This window comes from Astatotilapia calliptera, chromosome 3, assembly GCF_964374335.1.
Source record: "Astatotilapia calliptera chromosome 3, fAstCal68.1, whole genome shotgun sequence".
Lineage (NCBI taxonomy): Eukaryota > Metazoa > Chordata > Actinopteri > Cichliformes > Cichlidae > Astatotilapia > Astatotilapia calliptera.
In genome coordinates, this window is record NC_137424.1 from 18,071,016 (window position 1) to 18,096,361 (window position 25,346).

General features: G+C 41.9%; 1 protein-coding gene and 1 long non-coding RNA gene across 2 annotated transcripts in view; both read right to left on the bottom strand.

Annotated features, from left to right (window-relative positions):
- The window catches only part of LOC145422991 (protein NLRC3-like), a 146,781-nt gene extending 123,039 nt beyond the window's left edge, over positions 1–23,742 (bottom strand). Inside the window, exons 1-3 of the mRNA XM_080295022.1 lie at positions 23,610–23,742; positions 21,677–23,468; positions 14,175–14,351 (exon numbers count right to left, since the gene is read on the bottom strand). Coding sequence (XP_080151148.1) covers positions 14,175–14,351; positions 21,677–23,468; positions 23,610–23,742 — 2,102 coding nt within the window. The remainder of the gene's footprint in view (positions 1–14,174; positions 14,352–21,676; positions 23,469–23,609) is intronic.
- On the bottom strand, positions 7,006–14,165 carry LOC145425275 (uncharacterized). Its single transcript, XR_013905933.1, has 2 exons — positions 8,290–14,165; positions 7,006–7,614 (listed from the first exon to the last, which is right to left on the bottom strand). It is a non-coding gene; the product is annotated as an uncharacterized LOC145425275 (long non-coding RNA).
- Positions 23,743–25,346: the final 1,604 nt, after the last annotated feature.

Here is a 25,346-nt window from a genome sequence, read left to right on the forward strand (position 1 = left end):
CACTGGTGATGGCAGCTACATTGTAGCCACAGCTGCCCTGGGGCGCACTGACAGAACATTGCAGAACCTTCAGCACCTCGTATGAAAAATATTTGACTGTGTGCATGCTTTTAGCACTGTTTGGATTTGAGAAAATCTAAAATAAATCGAAATTTGCTTTTAGAAGTTGTTTTATAAAGTTCAGTGGTATATTATGCATACAATAGGACATCTATTTAGATTTACATCTTCCACAGAAAAAACTGCACATTACTGAAACTTAGTATACTGGACTTTGTTGTTGTCCCACACAGGTTCAGTTTCGAGTGGTAGATGGCTCAGTGCTCAGTCAACCAAGATTTTATGATAGTGGGCACAATGAGATAGATAAGCTGCTTGTAAACAGTACTTTTATGCTCTCTTTTTCCATTTGGATAAGAAAGAAAGAACCAGGAAACAAAGGCAAACAAATAATCTGTGCCTTTATCCCAGATTCACATTATAGGAACAGCTGCTCAATGACCACTGTAGTCTTTGCTTACAGCACTTTTATCTAGATCTATGCAAAGTGATCCACTACACCTACTTTTACAGTTAAATCATTTTATGAGCACTGATGCCATTTTAATCTGAGTTTCTACTCAAATACAATCAGTAAAGAAAAACACAGTCTGTGACGTTTGTTTTGAAGGAAAAGGTATTCCCTGCAAATGTTTATCTGTGTGAGACTATTCAGAAAACAGTCATTTTGTTTTATAGGTGAGACACTTGGCCTCTTTTTTCCTTGTTCTACGTTTGTCTTTTGTCCGATTACTCTGGAACACAAGATGGAAAACTGATATTCTCATGTTAAAAATATAGAAAAAGGATTTTATCACCCATAAATGTTAACTTCTCATGCCTCTAAGCACAAGCAGGAGCAGAAGTGCCCTCTGCAGTTTGTGTGTGGAAGTGCAAAAGCTTACAGCACCTGGTTTTCCCAGGCGGTCTCCCATCCAAGTACTGACCAGGCCCGACCCTGCTTAGGTCACGATATCGGGCAAGCAGAGCTGAAGAGGAGGATGCAGGAGGCCTGTGTGTGTTCAGCAGCCTGCTGCATTGGAGTTTGCCTGGTAACAGATGACTCAAACAGCCCACACACCCGCTGGACGTGACCGCAAACATGCCCCCCTACACCTTTTACATAGCCCGGCTGCTCGAGTTCTTTTGCTGGTTTTTCCCGCGACCCCCCACCTTCTTCAAATCCAACAAAAGTGGTATCAAACGTTTATGCTACGTTTGTGCTGTAAAAATTTTTGTTTGTGCTGCTATCATTTTAAAGATATTCAAGAAAATTTCTAGAGGTCCCCAGAGGTCAACCAGCCCCCCCACATTAATTAAATCAAACAAAACTGGTGTCAATCAACTGTGCTACGCTTGTGCTGGTTTGTGCTGCTAAAATTCTCGTTTCTGCTGCTTCTGTTTTAAAGATATTAACGAAAATGTAAAGGTCAAAAGGTCTCTTCAGTATCCTTCCTGATGGCAGCAAACTGAAGACGCTGTTGAAGAGATGAGTGGAGTCACCTGTAATGAAGAGGACCTTTCGAATGAGGCAGGCACAGTAGATCTCCTGGGGAGGGAGGCAAGAGAGGACCCTGCAATCCTCTCCACTGCTCTCACTACCCGTTGTCATATTTTTCCTGCAGGACCCAGTGCAGGAGTCATACCACACAGTGATGCAGTTGGTGAGGATACTCTCAATGGTGCTCTTTAGAAGGTGCTCATAGTGGGGGTTGAATCTCTTGTCAGCAGAGTGAAGAGAATTGTTATGTGCATTATTATTCAGCCCCCTTTGGTCTGAGTGCAGTCAGTTGCCCATAGACATTGCCTGATGAGTGCTAATGACTAAATAGAGTGCACCTGTGTGTAATGTAATGTCAGTACAAATACAGCTGCTCTGTGACGGCCTCAGAGGTTGTCTCAGAGAATACTGGGAGCAGCAACACCATGAAGTCCAAAGAAACACTCTGATGGACGTGTGGACAGCAATGCTGCCTTGAACAGTACCGATGTTTCAGGGCTGGGTGACGTTGTTGGGTGGGACATCTACATCCTGACATATCAAGGTTACTTTACTTTTAGGTCAATTTGCTTTACAGAAAAATAATAGCATTTGTCATCAAGATATTTATATGACTGCACTTGCTCAGGTTTGTCCGGATTTCAAACTGTTCTAAAAGTCTTTTGATTGAAATCTGGGGCTGTGTTATTGAAAGAAGCAGAGAAATCGATGAACTGAAGTCCTTTACTCTCTACATGTTTGACAATCAGGTGAAGTAGAATCAAAAGCACGTCCTCCACTCCTCTATTGGGCTTATGTGCAATCTGCATTGAATCAAGCTGAAGTTCAGTGTCTTCCATAATCACATTTCTGATGATTTTTTCAAAGACTGAGGTGAGGGCAGCAGGCCTGAAGTCGTTTAGAACTTTTGGACGACTAGATTTAGGACCAGGAACCACAACAGCTTCTTTCCAAAGAGAGGGCATGAACGATTTATTCAGAATGACCTAAAATATGGGACTGAGTTGTCTGTGACGGTTCTCAGTCATCCAGGTCATTGTAGACTAAGGAGCTTGCAAAGAAAAGCGTCTGGACTTCTTTGAGTTGCTTGAAGATGTTTCACCTCTCATCTGAGAAGCTTCTTCAGTTCTAAGGGTCAGTTGGTGGGGAGTCCCAGATTTAAACCCAGTGGGAGTTTCCCCCCAAAGAGGGACAAAGGACCCCCTGATGATCCTCTACGTAATCACATGAGCCAAGGTGTGAAAGCGGGTGGGGGTCCTAATCAGCCAGGGTTTCGGGTGAGCTCATTGTGAAACCTGGCCCCACCCTATCATGTGATTTCCTGAGGTCAGATGGCCCAGGATGTGAGTGGGCGTTAAGGTGTCTGGGGAGGGAACTCAAAACTGGATTATAGATTATTTATATTATATATTGATATTATTTATCTGAATATTTATTTATCATAACTCTGTTTCTACACTCACTTTATATGAGTGCTTGTTGTTTCTTGTATATTTGCTGCTATGACAACTCAGTTTCCCTCCTGGATTAATAAAGTTTCTCTGATTCTGAAATACAGTGAGCCATTATATTTGTAGTTTCTAACTAACAATATAAAGGTTCAGCAACCGATAGTGCCACAGCACGTCCCACTGGCAGCTGAAGGAGCTTTTATACAAAGGACTTTGTAATTGAAGCTTTATTTATACAGGTCGGCTCATTGAGACTCAGTGTCTCATTTACAAGAGAGACCTGTTCCAGACACACATATTAAAATTACAACAATAAGAGAAAAGTTTGTGTAATGTACTCAGTCACATTAAAAACGAGAACAAGTTCCCAGAGATGGTTTCACAAAAACATGTGTACGTCTTTTGAAGTCTGCAAGTGAAATCAACGGAGAGCCTTAAATCCTTCGGTTATGTTTTCCATGAAGACGGAGCAGAAAAGGAGAACGCCTTCTTCCCAAGCTCTGCATGAACTGATGGAACAGTGGATGTAATGATGTCCTGAGACTGCAGGCTGTGACTAAACTGTTTGCCTAACATGTACTCTGATGAATAGGAGGCAGTAACCCAGAAACAGATTGATAGATAAAATGATACTAATGGACCATCCTGTGTAAGACCAATGAGGACCAGTTAACCAGAGAACACAGAGTATAGTGGTGTTCTTCTGTTGTAGAGAAAGATTAAAAATATAAGACACTGGCTCAGCTATGATATTTGCAGCCAAGTGCAAGAAGGAAGGAGAACGATTGTGAGGACGAGTTTCTGGTGTTGGGGCTATTCAAAGCCTTACAAACCTCTTCTACTGTGACAGGTGTGAAGGAAAAGGTATCAGTAAGCAGGAACTACGAGCAGAGTTGTGTGCAAGAGGTTTACCATCAGATACTGTGCTGAACAAAGAACAAGAAGCAACAAAGTGTTTGTTAAAGCAACATTTCAGTTTTGTCTGACACAGGAGTGGAGTCGATATTTAAGTGAGGAGGAAGCTCTGAGGAGTCACAGCTGGCAGAGACACTTTATAGTTTGCCAAAACCTCCTACGGTCGTTTGGACTGTCAGTCGTTAAAGTAAAAAATAGTTACATCTTGATGATGGAGGCAGTAATCCGATTACACAGCTAATGAAAACGTAGCCAATCAGCATCAGAGCCAGACTTCCTGCCCAGGCCTGGTTTCTCTCATGTAGGAGATCGGCCGGTACTGAACCAAACCAGGCCTGTCCCGACCTTTCACCCTGACCTGGCAAAAAGGGGCGTGTCTGTCCACAAAGTAGACACAACTCTCCTGTAAATGTTCCCAAACTGACATTGTCAGCCTGTTTAATACGACCCCAGTTCAAACTGATGCGGGCTCGGAGCGTGAGATTTTAGTGTTTCTCACAGCACCAACTACGCAGTGATCACTCAGGTCGTTGGCAAAAACTGCAGATGTGGAAAACTTACGCAGCATATTAGTTAAAAAAGGTCAATAAGAGCAGATTTATCTGGGTGTTTAGGATCAAGGCGTGTGAGGCTTTAAATAATTTGAGTCAGTTTTAAAAACAAGCAGCGTGCCTTAAAATCATCAGACACAGAAGAAAGCCAGTCCCAATGAAAATCATCCATCTGAAAGACGTCATTAAAATGCAGCTCAGATAAAAGTTGGACCAGAGACGGTGATGTGCTGGGGGAAGCAGGTGGAGGCTGATAGCAGCCAACAACAGTCTGATTTCCAAACAGATCAATAGTTAAGGCCAAGATTTCAAATGGCTGAGGTGCAGATGGAGAGAACAAGACTTGAGCAGCAAGACAGAGCTTCACATAAACTTCCAGACCTCCGCCTTTTCTGGGACAGTCTGAGAGCTAAATGTTAAATCCATCAGTTGCTACGTTTTTATCCAGTAAAGATTTGGAAAGTCTCAGAAACAACAATGATACCAGCACCGCTTGAACAGGCCCAGATTCCAATCATATCCATGTTAGGAAGCACACGACGTGATGCACGTGTAACCCAGACAGTTTTTAACATCTGCTGGTGTTTCACATTCAGCCAGAGGCCCAGGGTTAGGTTGGATACCAGACAATAATAAAAGCATCGTTATTAGACTCTAGAGCTGGTTTATAGCTGACACCACATGTAGAGTTTAAGTTCACACAGAGACGATGACATTTTTCTACAACCAGCAAACAATAAACAAGAAATGTAACAAGAGTTTCAGAAGAAGCTGTTTTACAGAGAAATGATTCCCTGAAGACAAAATTATTATTATCATCTTTATTTCTCCAGGTGAAAATTTAATTGAGATTAAAAATGTGGTTTTCAAGAGAGACCTGGCATCATGGCAGCAAGAGTCAGAAATACATCATAATTCAAACAAATACAAAATAGGAGAAACATCCTACATAAACTTCATAAAGTTTCATTAACAGACTTTGAACAATGGACTTCAAACTTCCCCCCAAAACAACAGAAACACATTTGAAGATAATGAATGACATTTATCCCTCTAAAGAAGGACTTAGACTACGATTTAATATGAATGAGAACATGTTCATAAATGGATGCAACCAAAGATTTCATCAATCCCTGATTTAGAGACAACAGAACGTTTGGTTTGATTTCACAAGATAAGAATGACGACTGAGTTGGAAGATTGTTTTATGTTTAGTCAAATCTTTCATACATAAAGTCGGATTACAAAATCATCCCCTAAATTTGTTGTTTTATTCAAGGAATTGAAATTATAGAGAAAATCTGTGAAATGACTTAAAGAAAACAAACCACAAAAACTCTATGATACTCTAAACCCCCTGGTTTAGGTCGGCAACCTTTCTGATGATGAGTGCATCTAACATTTCCTCAGAAGTCAATGTGCCATATGATTGCATTAGCAATAAATTACACACTATATAGAACCACTTCATAGGATTATATTTGTGCGCAGATGTTTGCAGCTATCAGCGAATATTTATCAGCTATTTTGAAACAAAGAAAGACTTTTTATCCATAACAGCAAATGAACTGTACAACAGAAAATACAAATGCTATTTATGGTCTCCTCACAACAATGATAAGAAAAATAAACTGGGCCAATATGTCATGTTTCTTAATACAGAGACACACATGTTAATGTGATCTCTGGTCTCCTCTGAGTGGGAGTTATTATAACTGACTGTAAAAAGTCAGCACAAGGAAAATAAACTCCACCTAAACTTGGTTTATATCTGACCCAGACAGACTGCAGGTCATAACTTCTTACCTGAAGTTCAGTTCACCTGACACTCGGACCGGCAGCCGCCTCGGGTCTCTGCTCCTCCTGCCTCCCCTTTCCCTCATCCACCTGCTGCCTCTGTGGAAGCTCCGCCATAGCCACCACCAAACAACTGACTTATTTTTACACATCGACCAGCATCCGGCCAATCCACCACCTTCCATCGTTTATACCGTTACAAAAAAATTAAAAAACATCATCGGCCCATTAAAAATGAAAAATCATCATCGGTATGCCCGATGGCCAGTCCAGCTATGGTCGTGCCATCAGTTAACCCTTCACGTGGCAGCTGTGACACGCGTGCCCAGGGTTGCCGACCCCTGCTCTAAAGCATCTGATTTGGATTCCTGAGCTCAAATATATTTTCCTTTGTGTTTGTTTTCTTCACATTTGTGGCTTTAACGTAGTGTTACATCCTGTTTGTTTGCTTCCATCTGTATACATGTCCAGATTCACTGTTATGTTTCTATTCTTACATTGCTGTGTGATCACTGTTCCCTCTGCTGACTGATGTGACCTTTTGTATCTCACACTGATACTTGTCATATTTGTATCTGCGCCTAAAAGATAAAAAGTTTTCCATGCTAAAACACAGCTCCACCTCCTGCAGTTCTCCCTCTGAACCACTAGATGTCTCTGTTATCTAAATGAAGACGTGCAGCACAGCAACCACAGCAGCGCTCAGATCACACGTGTCCTGTTATTATGTATAAAAGCATGAAACAGGTGAGACAGGTGGGATCAATATTAATGTTGTGGAAATATATGAAAAAGCAACAGAAGAGTGAAAACATTTCGTGTTTCTAGAAAGATCTTTCAGCTCACAGCTGCTCACAGACTGTATTTACAAGTGACAAACTGCAACTCTACAGTACATCTACAGTATATATCAAATATATTCTGTATTCAAATCTATTGAGTGATGTTTGAAAGTCTTTCCAGGTGAGTTTGATCCAGGAGGGTCTGAAGCCAGAGTCAGACAGAGACTGTGCAGAGACTGTAGAAGGACAGAGCAGCAGCAGAGCAGTCCAGATACACTGATGATCCTCTGTCAGATCCAGAGGGACACACAGGGATGATGCTGGACTCTACATTGTGTCTGACAGTGGAGCTGTTCTCAGAGCAGTTCACTCTGCAGCACTGACAGTCATCTGCACTTCTTCTCATTCCTCTGTCAGTCACTGCTGGATGAAGCTCTCCTCTCCACCTCCCAGTAACATGGCCCAGTCAGAGCGTCTCTACACACAAGCTGCTGCTGCTTCAACCTCTCTGGATCATCAGGACACAGCTCCTCCTGTCTCAGCACACACACCGTCCTGTTTACCATCATAGCCTCCACCTGCAGAGAGAAGAAGGAAGAGCAGAGGAGATAAACGAGTGTTTCCAGAGACTCTTCATCAGCTGTCAGTCAGTGATGCAGCACATCCAGTATAAAGAGCAGCAGGGACTTCAGTGCTGGGACTGTACTAGGACTCATTGTTGCTTCACTTTTTCTAATCTTTGGATTTTTATTGAAGTTGATGAAAATGTTTTTCCCTCCTAGTTTGAGTTTGGACTTTCATTCATTAGAAGAACCTTGGTGTGTCCACTCTGAGCTCTGTAGGAACCCCAACAACAAGCCCAACAATCCAGATGGACGGTTCCAGCTGTTAACTGGAGGAATTCCATCCAAACATCTGCTCTCACTAAATTCTTCCTCACCTACAGACTGTGTTCTTCACTGCTTTAAACTTGGAAACGAATGCAGTCATTGGTCTGCGTGCTGCTTTGTTCAGAGAGCTGATTGGCTGTTGACAGTGTTTGATCAGAGCGTGTCAGCTGTTACTATGGTGACCATAAAGGTCAGAAACAGGAAGTGTTTGTGTCCAATCCTGAAGCCTGTCACCATTCTCCTCTCACAGCTTCACTGAGAAGCTGCAGCTTTACAGGAAACACTGGATCTTTGTTTCATACTGACTGTGTTTAGTACAATACTGCTGACAGCACCACCCACTCACTCCATCACTCTACTTACACCAGAGTCTCCAGTCTGTAGTCTGGACTCTGCTGAAGATCAGACAGCTGCTTCACATCTGGATCCTTCAGGTTGTTTCCGTACAGGTGCAGCTGTCTCAGATGGGAGGGGTTGGACTTCAGCGCTGCTGCCAGATAATCACAGCTGATCTTTGACAAACCACAGCTCATCAATCTGTATAAAGAATGAAAGATGTAAGTTTATTAGACAAAGTGTGAGCTTGAAATCATTCAGTGTTTCATCATCTGTTCAGAGCTGAAGAAGGTTCAGAATGTAGAAGTTTAGAAAATGGAAACTCCAAACAGCTGAAGCCAACAGGAAGCAGCTTCAAACAGGAAACTGTGCAGAGTTTCAGACTATATGTCCTGATGCAGCCAGTTGGATTTTGGAGATTTGAATCTCTGTTCTGTGACTAAGTCCTTGAATCATTTCTTCCAGTTGGTCCAACAAGACAGACTAAGTGTTGGACATGTGTTGTGGCTCCATTAGGGGAGCTTCTAAATGTGATGTGATGGCCCCTCTGGGTCTGTCAGGTCACAGGACTGAAGAGAGCTCAAACTGGGCACACAGTTGTTCCAGTCTGGACCAAAGACTATATACTGGGACTGAGGGACTGCTTTGACTGCACCCACTGGGACTTTTTAAAGGCTCATGTTCTCACTGAGATCATCGATTTCTACTTACATTTCTTTCTGGGAAAAATGGGGATTACTTTGGAAACAGGAAGTATTTTCCCAATAAGCAGCCCTGGATTAGTAAATCACTCCAACATGTTCTCAGGCAGAAGAAGCTGTCTTGTTATGAGGGAGAGAAGAAAAAGATTGAGGCACAGAAACTTGTTGAAAGAGAGATAAAGCAGCTAAAATCAGGTGTAAAAGTAAAGCAGAGGATGAGCTGAATAAAGGACACTCAAGGCTGGCTTGGAAAGGAATGAAGTCCATGGTGGGGATGCAGAACAAGGAGCAAAGATGAATGTGATGCTGAATCAGCAGAAGACTTGGACTCATTTGATTCCAGCTTTGATATCATTGATTTCAATGAAGAGCTTTGTGATTGTAGCAAAGGGCTGGTAGCTCTGAGAGTCCCACTGATGAGGTGTTTGTGTGGAAATCTCTTAGTGGGACCAAAGAGAGAAAAAGCCCTGGTCCTGATGCTGTGGGAGGGAAATGATTGAAGTGTGCTGTGAGGAACTGACTGGGAGATTTTCACACATTTTCCAGTCCTCCTTGGAACAACAGGAAGTTCCCAGCATATGGAAACAAAGGTTAAGTGTCCTATGGCACTCAGTGATGATGGTGCTGTGGCCCCACCACCTCCACCTCTTTGTAAAGGAACTAACTGTCATCTGAAGCTTCAAATGGGACTAAGACTTCCTCCACTAGGTGGCAGTGTCTGATGAGAAAGTGTTAGTGGAGCTGGCCTGGAGTCAGAAACAGGAAGATGCAGGATTTGGGCTGAAATGGGGAAAAGTGGTTCGCACTAGTGCCTTAAAGCAAGAAGGTTGTAGGTTGAAGCTTGTTGGCCTTTCTGTGGAGGTTGGATGTTCTCCCACAGTCCAATGAAATGCTGCTTAGGTTCATTGGTGCTTCTAAATTGGCTGTAGGTGTGGATGTGAGAGAGTGCTTCTCTGTCTCTCTCTGTTGGCCCTGTGATGGACTGCTCACCTGTGCAGGTGGACCACGCCTCTTGCCCTATGACAGCTAGGGCACAGGCTGCAGCCCTGTGAGCCTAAGCTGAATAAACAGTTAGCAAAAATGATCCATAGATGGCCTGAAATCCCCCAGTTAGCAGTTTGGTAGATAGCTATGACATGCTAATCCCATCCAGCAGCTGTATTCTACCTGTAAGCTGATCCCTGCTGAGCCAAAGCACTTTTTCATATACAAATTACAACCTTTAATAGAAACCTATTGGTCAGCATCTTATTAGCCTGCTGTTAGCTTCATTCCACAGAAAACTGAGAGAAACTAACAGAGTTGATAAAGAATAAAGAGAAATGTGCTGATTTAAAGCCTTTGAAGTGCTTCAGATGATCTCTGTCCACTTCTGTCCACTCATTCATTCATGTAAGCTTTCTAATGCAGCTTTGATCTTCACAGTCTGCTTCATGAAACTCATTCTAACCCTGAATGTCAGAGTTTTCCTCCTTCTCTTTCCCATCATTCATGCTGGCAGTGGAGGAGATTTGGATGTTGGACTGTGTTTTGGATGATGTGTGTATGTTTGTGTTGGACTGCTGTCTGTAAAGCAAACGCACATTTTGCTTTGGATTTCAGTGTCAGACAGACTTTAAGGTGGAATGAAGAGTTGGAGAGTTTCACAGTGAATTATCCAGTGGAGGATTTTTCTTCTTCTTTGAAGGTTTGAAATGTGAACATTGTTCTGCTGCAGTCAATGGACTAAACCAGAGAAGAAGAAAACAGACTTTACCATGAAGATCCTCAGTGTGGATCAGTATAATATCAGCCTGATGTCTGCAGTTTAGTGTCAGCACAACTTTCACATCATATTCATCTCAGCACAACTAAAACATGCTGACTGACCTCAGAGTTTCAAGTCCACATCCTGGACTCTCCAGGAAACCACACAGATGCTTCACTCCTGAATCCTGCAGCTTGTTGTTGGAGCTCAGGTCCAGCTGTCTCAGATGGGAGGGGTTGGACTTCAGTGCTGCTGCCAGATAATCACAGCTGATCTCTGACAAACCACAGCCCCTCAATCTGTATAAAGAATGAAAGATGTAAGTTTATTAGACAAAGTGTGAGCTTGAAATCATTCAGTGTTTCATCATCTGTTCAGAGCTGAAGAAGGTTCAGAATGTAGAAGTTTAGAAAATGGAAACTCCAAACAGCTGACAGAGTTCATACGCCTTTGTCAGGGTCAAATTCAAGCAAGACCATGTGAAAATTAAAACACATCATCCTAGGTGAACTTAAACACCTTTGTTCCCCTTTTGTTAAGACATAGAAAAGTACACCACACAAAAATACTGCAAAAGGAAACGGTCGCCTTATATACATAGTGTATAAACTCAAAATGCACATTTCACTTCAAATTAAGATTAAGGCTTTGAACAGATCACATAGTTCAGTTCAACATATAAGACTTTAAGAATGCACAAGCATCTACTTAAAATCTATTTAATTTATCATCCATGATATTATTTTGTACAATTCCAATGTATTTTGTTCATCTCCCTTAAATAAACAGGCAGCCTTAAAGTATGAAATATTCATATACAAACACATATAAATGTGTGTACTGTCTCAGTGGCTGATAGTACCCCACAGGCCTCAGTGTGAGCTTGAAGACATTTATAATGTTTAAGTAGTTTAATGTGCAGGTGCTGACGATAAACACATTTTGAATGAAAGCCGGGGAACTTTGGTAGCACAGAAACAAGTGGCTATTCTTTGTGACTATATGGATCACTCACAATACCATTATTTCACACAAAGGCACCAAATTAATACTCAAAAAAGCTGCAGCAATACACACAAATATAAACAGTACTTGGTGACAACTTTGCTTTTAGCCTTTAACCCTTCTTGACTACTTTTGATGTGGCCTCTATATTTTACCTTTAAAAACAGTTTATCTTGCCAATCTGTTATTTTCTCATTTTGACCAACTGTATCAGCACAATTTATCTAAATTCAGACAAAATTTAAAATACAAGTAGAAAGTGATATTTTGACTGTAAAAACCACACACATGTTTAACGAATCATCTTCATAACTTGAAATGCAAATAGAGATTGTACACTTTTAAAAATATGCACACGTTTTGCAAACAACAAAGTTATATGGTACTATTTACCAAAAAATGCAGCCAAGGCTCAGACGTTTTTCATATAATCATTTCAAACTATTTACAGAACAATCAGGTGTCAAACAATAGTTTGTGTCACTCTAACACATATGAGAACAGCACAGGGATAAACCTGCAGGTCTGACAGCAGGTGTGTCACTCAGCGTTTACACTGCAATCTGCCTTTGTTGGCTTTAAGGCAGCAACTGTGACGATCACTAGTAGAACTGACACACAAAACAAAACAACAGCTACACACTAAATACACAAGACAACAAACTAACTTGAGACCAAACACGGTAAACGTCACAAATCTCTCACGTATCAAAACTCTCTCTCTCTTTCGCTCACTCGCTCTCTCTTGCCGGTCACTCCTAAAACTTCCCCCTTTTGCTAAACAACCAAATGTCATGTTTCCATATCATTTTTGATTGGTCGACATGGTACATTTTCCCACCTATAGGGCTTTGGAGCGTGATGTCACGGGAGATGGGCCATGCCCCCTTCCGCCATGACAGTAGGCCAGCCAAAGGATACCATTTCAGCTATGGATCGTACGTGTTGTGTTGTCGGTTGCAACGTTAGATCACACGATCGTGAAGGCAAGAAGCTGGATAACGGGCTCTCTTTTCATCGTTTTCCATCCTGGAGGCAACGTGAGGGATCCCATGTATCCGATATTAGTAAACAAAGACGTCAGGCTTGGATTGCAGCGGTGAGACGAGCGGATATCGAGTTCTCTGCAATCCCCAGCTTTTTGTTGGTTTGCTCACAGCATTTTCTTTCCGGTGAGTTCTAAATTAATTCATATCACTCTTGAAAGGCTTTTAGTGTTATTTTCAATGTGCTGAGGTCATAGATAATGAGATAAAACATGCTAATGTGTGATGCTGCAGAACCACATCATGTCGACTGAGTAGCTTATGATTTGGCATTATTGCAGGCAAACCAGCATATGAAATGGATGTAACAAATCCAGACTGGGCACCAACACTGCACATGGGGCATGACGACATACCTGTATCAGACTCGGACCGGCACTCAAGGCGTACGCAACGGAAGCGAAAAAGAGCACCCATCGGAGGTAAACAACCCCCCCCCCCTCTAAAAACATACTAAATTGCTATCACTGTACACTAATCCGCACATAACTTCCAGATGAATCACACACCTGTCATTGGAATATTGGTGTACATTTACCTTATGTCTAATTTTATCTTACAGGCTTTCGTTATGCAGCTGCAGAGTCTGAAGGTGTGCCCCGTGCAGAAGTGATTGATGAAGATCTGACAGAAGACCAACAGCAAAATCACAATGTCATGGAGGCAGTGGACAGCAGTTGTGTTGGACAAGTGGAGGTTGAGGTACCAGCTGCAAATGTGGATATACTGAAGAAATGTAAACCTTTTAAAATGATGACAGATTACAAACTCTCAGCTGTGTCTGTAATCAAACCTCTGTAACTTTGCTTCACTTCAGCAGCATCAGCTCATGTTCACATGTTGATTCATGGTTTGCTTCAGTTTTTGATGGACTGCAGAATATTTTGAAGGTTATCTGCTATAAAAAGCCAGAACAGGAAAATCTGCTTCATGTGTTTCTGTTTGATCCTCAGTGACTTTGACACAAAGGCCTCTGCTGTGATGATCACACCTCTGATCAAGTCTCACAGTGTCAGCTTTGTTTTTATACATATGGATATGTGCTGATAAATGATCAGAGTTATAATATTTCCCACTGTCTGCTGTGTGCCGTGACCTTTGACCTGCTAAAGACAGTCAGCTGTGGATTATTCATTGTTGTGTCTGATACTTAGAACTGTGAGGAAGAACACTACACAGTTAATCAGGGTCCCCTCTCTCTGAATCAGGAAAGGTGGGCAGGCCGCGTGTGGGCCGCGGGCCATACGTTGAGTCTCACTGTTTGAAATGTGAACATTGTTCTGCTGCAGTCAATGGACTAAACCAGAGAAGAAGAAAACAGACTTTACCATGAAGATCCTCAGTGTGGATCAGTATAATATCAGCCTGATGTCTGCAGTTTAGTGTCAGCACAACTAAAACATGCTGACTGACCCCAGAGTTTCAAGTCCACATCCTGGACTCTCCAGGAAACCACACAGATGCTTCACTCCTGAATCCTGCAGGTTGTAGTTCCAGCTCAGGTCCAGCTGTCTCAGATGGGAGGGGTTGGACTTCAGTGCTGCTGCCAGATAATCACAGCTGATCTCTGACAAACCACAGAGACTCAATCTGTATAAAGAATGAAAGATGTAAGTTTATTAGACAAAGTGTGAGCTTGAAATCATTCAGTGTTTCATCATCTGTTCAGAGCTGAAGAAGGTTCAGAATGTAGAAGTTTAGAAAATGGAAACTCCAAACAGCTGAAGCCAACAGGAAGCAGCTTCAAACAAACACAACAAGAGAAAAAACTCTGAATGTTTCACATTAAAGTCGTACATTTATCATAAAAACAGGACAAAGACTTGAAAAAGTCGTGTTTTTCCTTCCAGGAACCACAAGGCTTCACTTTTAAAGGTGAAGTGTGAAAGAAATGGACATATTTGAAGTCCAACACCTTTTTCCAGTCACATTATTAAAGCAGACAAACTACAAGCTCATTTTCATTCCAACAAGTCATCTTCTGACCTGGACTAACAACACTGGTCTCTATGTGCAGCTGGCTGTGAGACCAGTGCTCAGGGAGCGTCTACAAAGTGCAACACTGAAAGAACATCACACACTAGCTTTGTCCCAAAACGTTGGCTGCATCCTTCGGAGGACCCGGTATTCGCGGTCTACGTGGGCCGGGTCCTTCAAAGACCGAAAAGGCTGGAAGTGCGAGGCTGTGAAATGGGACGGTCTAGCCTTCAGATTTGCGTCACCGCTGTGTTGGTGGAGTTTAATAAACTCGGCCGTCTGCTCCTTGCTATCTAAAATATAACAGGACACTGGCGTAAATTCTCGACCGTCTCACACTTCTGTTTAATCAGTTTCCTGTTTAACGTTTATTCAGCTGTGTGAAAATCCCGGAGGAACTTTGATCTCAGCCAAACCGATTTACTCCGGAACAAATAAAACACAGAAAAAAGGCAAACAATTACATTTTTAAGTTCTCCGAGTGACTTATATATCGTGTTTCACCTGAGTAGCGAAAGAGCGGGGTCTGAAAACGATGAAGCCGGGCGTCCACTGCTCTCGCCGGCTGGAGTGACCATTGAACCCCCCGGCTTGCTAGCGAGCGGGTGGGTAACAGACGTCTCCGAAAACGTCGGCACACTTTTGCAAATATGTGATGTCTTGATAAACCAAGCAGATATTTGAAGTTTACACAGCTACTTTCTCGCCTGAAAATATGTTAAAAGTTTATTTTGTGACCCAGAAAGATTAATAAGAGTAATTTGAAAACTTAGTAGCTGCCGCCATTGTTGGCAGCTGAAATTTGGCTGGGATATGAATTCTGGGATATGGTGGGCCACGAAGGACACACCCGACGAATCCTTCAAATTCGGGGAAATGAAGGACGCATTTGTCGGGCACATTTGAAGGAGTCGACAAATACGGACAGCCTTCATCGCCTGGCTGTGATGTAATCGGCCTTCAAATGCAGCCTCTGGAGGATGCAGCCGACGTTTTGGGACACAGCTACTAATTTGCTTCCATCATCCAACCTGAAGAGGAAACAGAGACGCCTCCCCTTCAAAGTAAAAGCTGCTCCTTTTGGACACAGTATCAAAGAAAGTCTACAGTATAACATAGAAAAGACAGAACAAAGTTTTGGTTGTTTTTAAATTGTGTAGAAATGAAACTACACTAAGCTCAATTATGTGAAAGACATTTCATCCCATGTCAGTTTGGCCTCATCCTGGGCCGGATTATCCAGCACACACTCTGACCACAGGTCCATGTTGAGCAGGATGAGCTGCTGGCTAATCTGGAGGCTGTAGCAGCAGCTCACAGTCACAGTGGGTTTCCACTCATGAAAAAGCTCTGGCTGCTTCATTTCTCATCTCATATCAGAGACTTTAATGCTTCACTGAAGCTGTACTGTGATGCTCCCATATTCCAGTGAGGCCTCCATAATGATTTCAGCTGTTCTGTACACACACTGTGTGCCCTGTATGGCTCAAAGTCTCTGCAGCCTGTTTTTATCTGCTATCATCAGATCTTCATCATCCTCATTCACATCCCTCACACACTCTACAGCCTCATCAGCACTGACTTCATCTTCACTGACTGATGGAGCACAACATGAACCTGTGGAGGCTGAAACACTGTCCTGTCAAACATCTCCCCGTCACCACTCCACTTCTGTCAGCCTTTAAATGAACCCTGCTCAAGTCTGTCACTTCTGTTTGGAGCCAAAAGAGGTTAAAGATTACGCCACTACATTCTTGTCTAGAAAATATTAAAGTGTATTTGGTGACACACAAAAAAGGGTAAAAGTATAGTTTGGGTCCACACATGTCCAAACCCTGGTGTGTAGGCCTACTTAGTATTGAGAAAAGCCCACTAAAAGAACGCCCACCAGACCAAAGCAATGGTGTTGACTTGATCAGCATTAACCCCGCCCCCTGACTTTGATGGGTGAAGCTGACAAATAAAATGTATTTATGAACAGCGATGCAGGGCCAGGAGTAGCAACGTGAATTAAATAAATACATCATTAAATAATTCATTAAATGTGTCAGTAAAATAATTAAAATAGAAAACAAACCAACAAAATATGTAATTAACTAATTTGAATTGTACATAAATACTTAATGAATTATTTTAAATGAAATTAACCAATAATTCATTGTGATTTTGTTTTGTGTTTTGATGAGCTAATAATCAGCTCTCTTTTTCTCATTGTTGTTCTAAGCCGCTTATCCAAAGGTAAGGCACTACCTGTTGAATTATTTCCAAAGTGTGCCAAATTGGACATTACAAATTAAAGTCTACTCACTGAAATTACTGGGGAATGTCTGCTTTGATTTTGATGAGAATCTCATGACAGTACTGAGGATTGAATGCAGTTGGACTGCTAAAAATGATTGAATGCGGTTGGACCGCTAAAGGATTTAATACGGTTGGACCGTGGAAAGCAGTTGGACTGCTGAGTGATTTTAGTATATTAGGGAATTTGGTTATTGTTTGGGGTGGAGCCCGTATTGGTTATAAGGTTGGACCTGCTTCAGTCTTACACTTTTTTGGCTGTTTTACTGTTGTTCCAAAGTATTATAAATTATTCAAGAACGTCAGTTGGACTGATAGGAAGCGCAGTGCTCAGAGGTAACGCTTGCCAATGCCAAGGACGCTTAGGCATTGTCCTCGAAGAGGGATAGTCAGTTGGTCACTGTGGAGCTTGGGGCACTCCAGAATAACTAGGAGTTAGAGTCTCCTTACCGTTTGGAACGGTAGTCTGCGCTTTTTTGGCCAGCAGAAGTTGGACTTCGGGCGTGTAACTTTAACTTAAAACTTCGGGGTAAGCCTTGGCTGTGAAATGCCAAAAATAGAGCTTCAGGCAAAGTTTGGGTTGGTTGACGCTTTTAAATTGAGTTAGGGATTTTAGAGATGAGGCCAGAAACTGTTGGACAGATACTGGTTAATTGATCACAAAAAAGTTGGACTTTATCGGTTGGACCGTTAACTTAAATTTGTCGAAATTGTTTAGGCGCTAAAGCTGACAGATGTGACAGTGGTTGTAAATATAAGACGTCTTTGTAATATAAAATAAGAGATCTCTGTGTGAAAGGAGTCTGAGGCAGTGCTGGAGCTATTTTTAGACTGTGTGTGTGTGAGTGTGAAAATGCAAATTAGTCAGCAGTGAACTGTTTAAACCACAGTTGGTTTTACAAATACTGCTGCAAACATTGTTGAGTGTGTGTTTAAGACGCCATTTATGTTCATTAGAGGGCTATAAATAAAGTTTTGAGTTGCCGTAGTGGATGTATAGTAATTGACTGAGTTTTGATATATAAATATAGTGAGTGCACTGTATATATTTAAGACTAACATATTACTTTTAGGAGTAACCTCTCATCAGCAATAAATGCTGGTGTGTTTTATTTTTTCTATTCTATGTGTGTGCTGTGAGAATTAATAGAGGTTTCAATTGTTTTCTTTGACTTGCTCTTTCTGATTATGAAAGGCATGTCTGAAATACTCTTAGGAAAGCGTGTTGTGAGTATATTCCTCAACTCTTGTCACAGTTTAAGTGTGTGAATGCTGTGAGTAGCAGGCTTTGAGTGATTGGGTGTGATTTGTACAAAATAATAAATAATAATAACACTATGAAAGTTTTGATAGTAGAGTGAGTGCAGAAGTGGAAGTGTGAGAGAAAAGGCGCTGTGTGTGTGAGACGATCTGACAAACGCAAAGAATTTAGTATATTTAGAAGTGTGTGCGTGAAATAAGGGTGAATTGTTTTAGATCAAGACTTAGTAAAACAAGAGTTTTATTAGCCTGTAAAAAAAACAAAACAGGAGAGATAGAAACAGAAAATATGGTTCTGAGCAGCTGCAAGGTTGACAGGAAATGGTGTGTGTGACAGGAACTTTGCATGCCCATAAAAGGAACTGACTGTGACAAGTGAGCACACAGAGAGAGAAACATACGAGTTAAACTCCAGGCAGATGAAGCAAATGGAGGTTTTAAGAAAAGAAATGAAAAGGATATTAATTGTATGCTTTAGTGTGTCAATACAGGTGGACTTCTTTCAACCTAGAATCTTGAGTACAAAACCATTGATTAACAGAATTGGGAGGAAAACAGGCCAGATTTTGGCTTAAAATTTTACAGCTTGACCTCCCACTTGTCCCGATCCTGAGAAGAAGCTCATAGGACAGTTAATCTCCTGATGAAGACCGACAGAACATCGTGGACTTCAAGAATTAACAGCAGGCAAAAGACAGTGCAACTGAAACTACACTGACGATACCAGCAGCAGCATGGAAGAAAAGCACGTGATGGAAAATGCACGGTGAACTGCAGGCTGGTAAGAACAGTGTGACATAACTGTTTAAAGACACTGAATGGGATATTTTGCCAGGCTGGGATTTAATCTAAAAGGAAAATACTGAAAAGAGCAACGGAGAAGAAACAGAGAAGAAACAGACTGTGTTTGCTGGGGATCACAAGACAACAAAGGACACTAAGAGAAGGGCACAGGGGCCAGTGGGAAGGTGAAGCCCAGACGAGTTCGACTGCGAGAATAGAGGGTACAATTGGGTTGAAATTGAAGCCGGAACTCAGGATGGTTTAGGGATGTCCACGTCACAAACAAAGAGGTAAACAAAAAGAAGGTAAAATAAAGAGAGAAAATAACTGACAATTACATTAATGAATAGAAGACACACATACAGATATTACATAGATTTATTTTTAGGATAAAGGGGAGAGCTTATACGTAGAAATGACTTTTTATACATATTGCATTTTGTGCCTTTAAGGGAGTTGTGGCTCAATTCGTCTCTTGTGGGTCACGAGCCTTTGGCTAGCGCTATGATTAGCCAATCTACTGTGAGGATGATATGAGTTATTGAAGGATTGCACACGCTTACAGACATATAGAGTCCATAAACACACATGACAGTATTGATTCCAGGCAAAAGGCCTCAAATTAATTTAGCGTTTAACTGAACTTGAGCTGGCCCTGTAACAAGTGACAGAAAAGAGGAACTGAATAGGAGTTTCTTGCTTTAGAGAAGGACCAAAGGAAGGAAAGCATATATTTTGGTTAAGTCTGATAAACTAGAATGAGAAGGTATTGTTACATCAAAGGAGCAAGATGAAATAAAAAGGCTGTACCAAAAACAGGTTATAACATAGGAAATGTGAGTTTTAAAATGAAGTTAGTGTTAACACACAGGAGTTGTTTCAAGGCAGCGATTAGCTATGATAAAATGTATGCAGGAGTAATTGCTTATATGCTTAAACTTAATTGATTAAAGTGGTTGTTTTTTTTGGATCTTTTAGTAGAATAGGCGCTTATAATGATTTTCTTGTGAAAGGAGATTCTAGGTCAGAGTGGAGGCCTTGCAGCAGCGAGACTTCTGTGTACAGGATGTTGATGATTAGATAAGGCAAGCGACAGGAAACGCATGCAGGGACGTGAAAGCAGTGTTTTAAGAGTTTTAAAATGATGAGTAACGTTGAAGAATATATATAAATACAAGTCAATAAGTCAAGAAGATAATTAGGATCAGGCTTTTGATTAAAGAGTCCCAAAGATGATAAGTTAGGGAGGTGCAGGAAAAGGTGTTTGGTTTGCTTTACAGAAGATCTCGGCGACCACAGGGGGGTGAGGATCCTGGAGGCCCGAGGCATGATGGACCACAAGAGAGGGACGCAGAAAAAACCTAATCTTACGCATGGAGTGTTCTCGAGGGGGAGCTGGTGTTTATTACTGGACCACTTAGATGACATGAGGTTGTCTGATTTGCTGAGCCAGAGGACGGCTAGAGAGGGTCAGAGCGGGAGTGGTGACCCCGATGTCCATGATGCCATGGATGGACATGGAAGCAGCTGAGTGGACCGAGGAGTGACCCAACACAATGTATTGCGACCTCTGGTGTTCCAGAGGTCGAGAGAGGGAGTATTGAGATTGGAGAGATATTTTGCTGCTATTGTTAATAATCATCATCATTACCATTGCATTAATAATATAATCTACAAAATTGATATTGCATTCAGATGTTTAAACAGTGTGTGTCTTTCAGAAAGACTAAGTTGCAGGCTGACAGGAAGTTGCAGGTTTGAAGAGTGTGTCTTTTGCAGAACTGAAACCGAAAGCAGAGTCTAAGTGCAGGTTATTTCGAGGAGCCTTTAAGGACGAGGCACACACTTAGTTAAAGAGAATCATTTATAGGTGGAAGTTTAATCATGTTTTGCTCGGGGTTGCAAAAGAGCAGTTTGTCGCAGAACTGCTGCTGATGTGTCACGATGATAAGCGAGCATCCGGCAGTGACAGGAAGTACCTGCCATGAAGATAGGAGATAATGTTCTTTTAAACTGTGTTAAAAGTCATTGTGGTTTTGATTTGACGTATGCATATATTCTGTTTGTGACGTATGAGGGGGCGTCATTAAATTCAAGCCCTGATGGTATAAAATATCTGTTTATGCTTTGATTAAGTCGGAGATCAGCCCGGTCTGCGAACGGAGCTGGTCTTCCCACGCGTGTATTTCATTAAAATCGTTTGACCAAGTTCTGGACCATGGTTGTTTGTACTCTCCTTCCCCAATATTTGAACCTTAACATTAGTTTACTCAAAATAATTTTAAGACATTAATATTAAAGGTTAAATTATGATAATGAATACATGCAACTATAACTGATGACATAAGAATTTGGATTTTTTAAGCTAAAGCAAAGGTGCTGACTCACTTGGCATGTTACTCTCAAATCCTCCCTAATAACAAGAACATAATTACACTTTAGCCACAAGAGGGCAGCAGCATTAATACAAGTCACGTGTATATAAAGGTACAGTGATTATATTACAGTGATTTTGACAAAAACAAAACAGAAGTTGATGCAGTGTGTTTTTCCATAACATACCAACCAAATTAAATAATAAAAACTTTATAACTTACAGAGCTTTTTTAGAGACTTTGACCACTGGCAGCAGCCTCAGAAGAGCCTCCTCTGAAGCAAAGTAATTCTGCAGGTTAAACACATCCAGATCTTTTTCTGATGACAGTAAGATGAAGACCAGAGCTGACCACTGAGCAGGAGACAGTTTATCTGTGGAGAGACGTCCTGAACTCAGGGACTTTTGGATCTCCTCCACTAGAGAACGATCATTCAGTTCATTCAGACAGTGAAACAGATTGATGCTTTTCTCTGCAGACAGATTCTCACTGAGCTTCTTCTTGATGTACTGAACTGCTTCTTGATTGGTCTTTGAGCTACTTCCTGTTTGTGTCATGAGGCCTTGCAAACGAGTTTGATTAGTCTTCAGACCCAAGAGAAAACGAAGGAACAAGTCCAGGTGTCCATTGGGGCTCTGTAAGGCCTTGTCCACAGCACACTGGTAGAAGTATTTCTCTGAAGATTTTCTTGTTTGAAACACCTTCCAAGTTGTTTCTTGCTCTTCCAGCAGATTGAGTCCAGAGTTGATGAAGGTCAGGTGGACATGAAGAGCAGCCAGAAACTCCTGAACACTGAGATGAACAAAGCAGAACACCTTGTTCTGGTACAGTTGTTTCTCCTCTTTAAAGATCTGTGTGAACACTCCTGAGTACACTGAGGCTGCTCTGATATCGATGCCACACTCTGTCAGGTCTGGTTCATAGAAGATCAGGTTTCCTTTCTGCAGCTGATCAAAAGCCAGTTTTCCCAGTGACTCAATTATCTTCCTGCTCTCTGGACTCCAGTGTGGATCTGTCTCAGCTCCTCCATCATATTTGATCCTCTTGACTTTGGCCTGAACCACCAGGAAGTGGATGTACATCTCAGTCAGGGTGTTGGGCAGCTCTGCTCCCTCTCTGGTTTTCAGCACATCCTCCAGAACTGTAGCAGTGATCCAGCAGAAGACTGGGATGTGACACATGATGTGGAGGCTTCGAGCTTTCTTGATGTGGGAGATGATCCTGCTGGCCTGCTCCTCATCTCTGAATCTCTTCCTGAAGTACTCCTCCTTCTGTGGGTCAGTGAACCCTCTCACCTCTGTCACCATGTCGACACACCAAGGAGGGATCTGATTGGCTGCTGCAGGTCGTGTTGTTATCCAAAGGCGAGCAGAAGGGAGCAGGTTCCCTCTGATGAGGTTTGTCAGCAGCTCATCCAATGAGGTGGACTTTCTTGTTTCAGTCAGGATTTTAGTTTTGTTGAAGTCCAAATTAAGTCGACACTCATCCAGACCATCAAGTATGAACACAACCTGGAAGTCTTCAAGCCTGCAGATTCCTGATTCGTTAGTTTGATTAAAGAAGTGATGAACAAGTTCCACCAAGCTGAACTTTTCCTCTTTCAGCACATTCAGCTCTCTGAAAGTGAATGGAAATATGAACTGGATGTCCTGGTTGGCTTTGTCTTCAGCCCAGTCCAGGCTGTATTTCTGTGTTAAGACTGTTTTCCCAATGCCAGCCACTCCCTTTGTCAGCACTGTTCTGATTGGTTCGTCTCTTCCTGGTGAGGCTTTAAAGATGTCTTCTTGTCTGATTGTTGTTTCTGGTCTGTCTGGTTTCCTGGATGCTGTTTCAATCTGTCTGACCTCATGTTCATCATTGACCTCTGCAGTCCCTCCCTCTGTGATGTAGAGCTCTGTGTAGATCTGATTCAGGAGGGTTGGGCTTCCTGCTTTAGCGATGCCCTCAAACACACACTCGAACTTCTTCTTCAGTTGGGCTTTAAGTTCACGTTTACAGAGTGGAGCAAATATTTCTGAAGGTAAGAAATTCAGAAACAAATATTATATAATAAATATCATAGCCTTTGAGTACCCTGAAAGGATGATTGTCTATTGGTCCATTTCTTGAGCTATTAGGAAAGATCAATATTCAGTCTTTAGAGAAATTCTCTTACTGCTCTGCAGATGGTCAGCCATCTCATGCTGCTTAAGTCTCCTCAAGAAGTGGAGTGTGATCTTCAGAAATGCTTCTCTGCAGCTCTTTCTTTCATCTTCATCCTCACCTTCAAACATCTCCTCATCCTCCATCTGGCTCTTTAAAGTTTCTGGGTGATCTGGACTCAGAAGCTTCTGGATCTTCTTCAGCTCGTTCTTCACAAACATGGTGATGTTGTCCTCCAGCCGCTGGAAAAGAAGACTATATGAATTACCCAGTGGTAAATGGACTGGTTCTTATATAGCTCTCTTTGATACTCTGTGCACACAAAGCATTTATACAACATGCCTCATTCAACCAAGCACATTGTTCTATGCTTAAATACTTTCTTTCACACTCTGATGGATGCATCAGAGGGCAGCTTGGGTTTAGTACGTTACCCAGTACATTTGCCAGCCAGGGTTTGATTCACAAACCTAACTAGTAGCTGACCTGCTCACCTCCTGAGCTACAGTCACCCCAATCTGACTGAAATCATGGAGCCCAAACTCTGATTTATGTTGGACACACTGACAATCCTCTGGTCCACAAAGTGCAGCATAGAGGTGACTGAAAAGAACAAATGTAAACGTAGTACTACAAACCATAACCACAGAGTCCAGGTGTGTTTGATGTTGCTGTGCAGACTGACCAGTGGAAACCTCTGCTCTCTGCTGGTCCACTCTGTGGAGGAGTAATGTATAATTAGCTCATGTTATGTCTGTCCACACACAGACACAAGCTAAAGGTCCATGAAGTGATGTTTGGATGGGTTCAGTCAATCAGATGACTGTCATGGTGAAGCTTTGCTAGTCCTGCTGATCCCACTGAGAATTAACAACTCAGTTTCCAGATGTCTGTAGTTTTCTGCTCAGTTTCTTTAGTCCCAACAGCTCTTACCATCTCCTGCATAAAGCTTTCCCTCCATGCTCAGATGCCCTGGAACAAGGTGCTCTCTTTATATCAGTGACTGGTTTAAAGGGACAACTCGCCAAACTTTGTGTCAGCAAAAGCAGTTCTAATGTTTCTTACATTTATTACATTTTTACATTTTTACACACACAAATCAATGAACGCAAAAACATAAACTTTCCAGATATTTTGTTTTACAATGTTACAAAACTCAGTTCACAACTCCACAGTCTGATTTACAAGTACAAAATATTTATGACCACAGTTTGAGCCGATGTATGTCCCGAGTCTGTGGACTCAGTGGTTTTGTTTTGATTGTTATTGTCTTTTGTTACAATTTCATTCTGATTAAGATTTTCTAGTTCTGAGGTTTTGGTTTCTGTGTTCCCTCTGTACTGTGTTAGTATTGTGTCTCTGTGTTCACTTCCTGTTTTATTTTGACAGTGCCATGTCCTATGTTAGTGTGTCTACTTTTGCTTCCCCTTGTCTGGTTATGTCCAATGAATCCTGCTGTGTCTCCCTTTTCTCATTCCCTGATGGCTCTTTTGTGTATATGAGCCCTTTGTTTTCTCCTGCTTGTTGCTGGTTCGTCTGTGTTGTCTCCCCGTGTCTCCGTTTAAGGTTTCAGGTTAGTTTTTTAGTTTTTCAGTAGAGGTTATCTTAGCTTCTGCACAGGCCATCTCCACTGCACTTCACCGTTTCAATAAAGCTCACTCACTTCACAGCAGTGTCGGCATCTTGGGTCCTTTATTAAATTCAACATGGCTCGCCCCGCTAGCCGTGACATAAGATGTGAAAACAATAT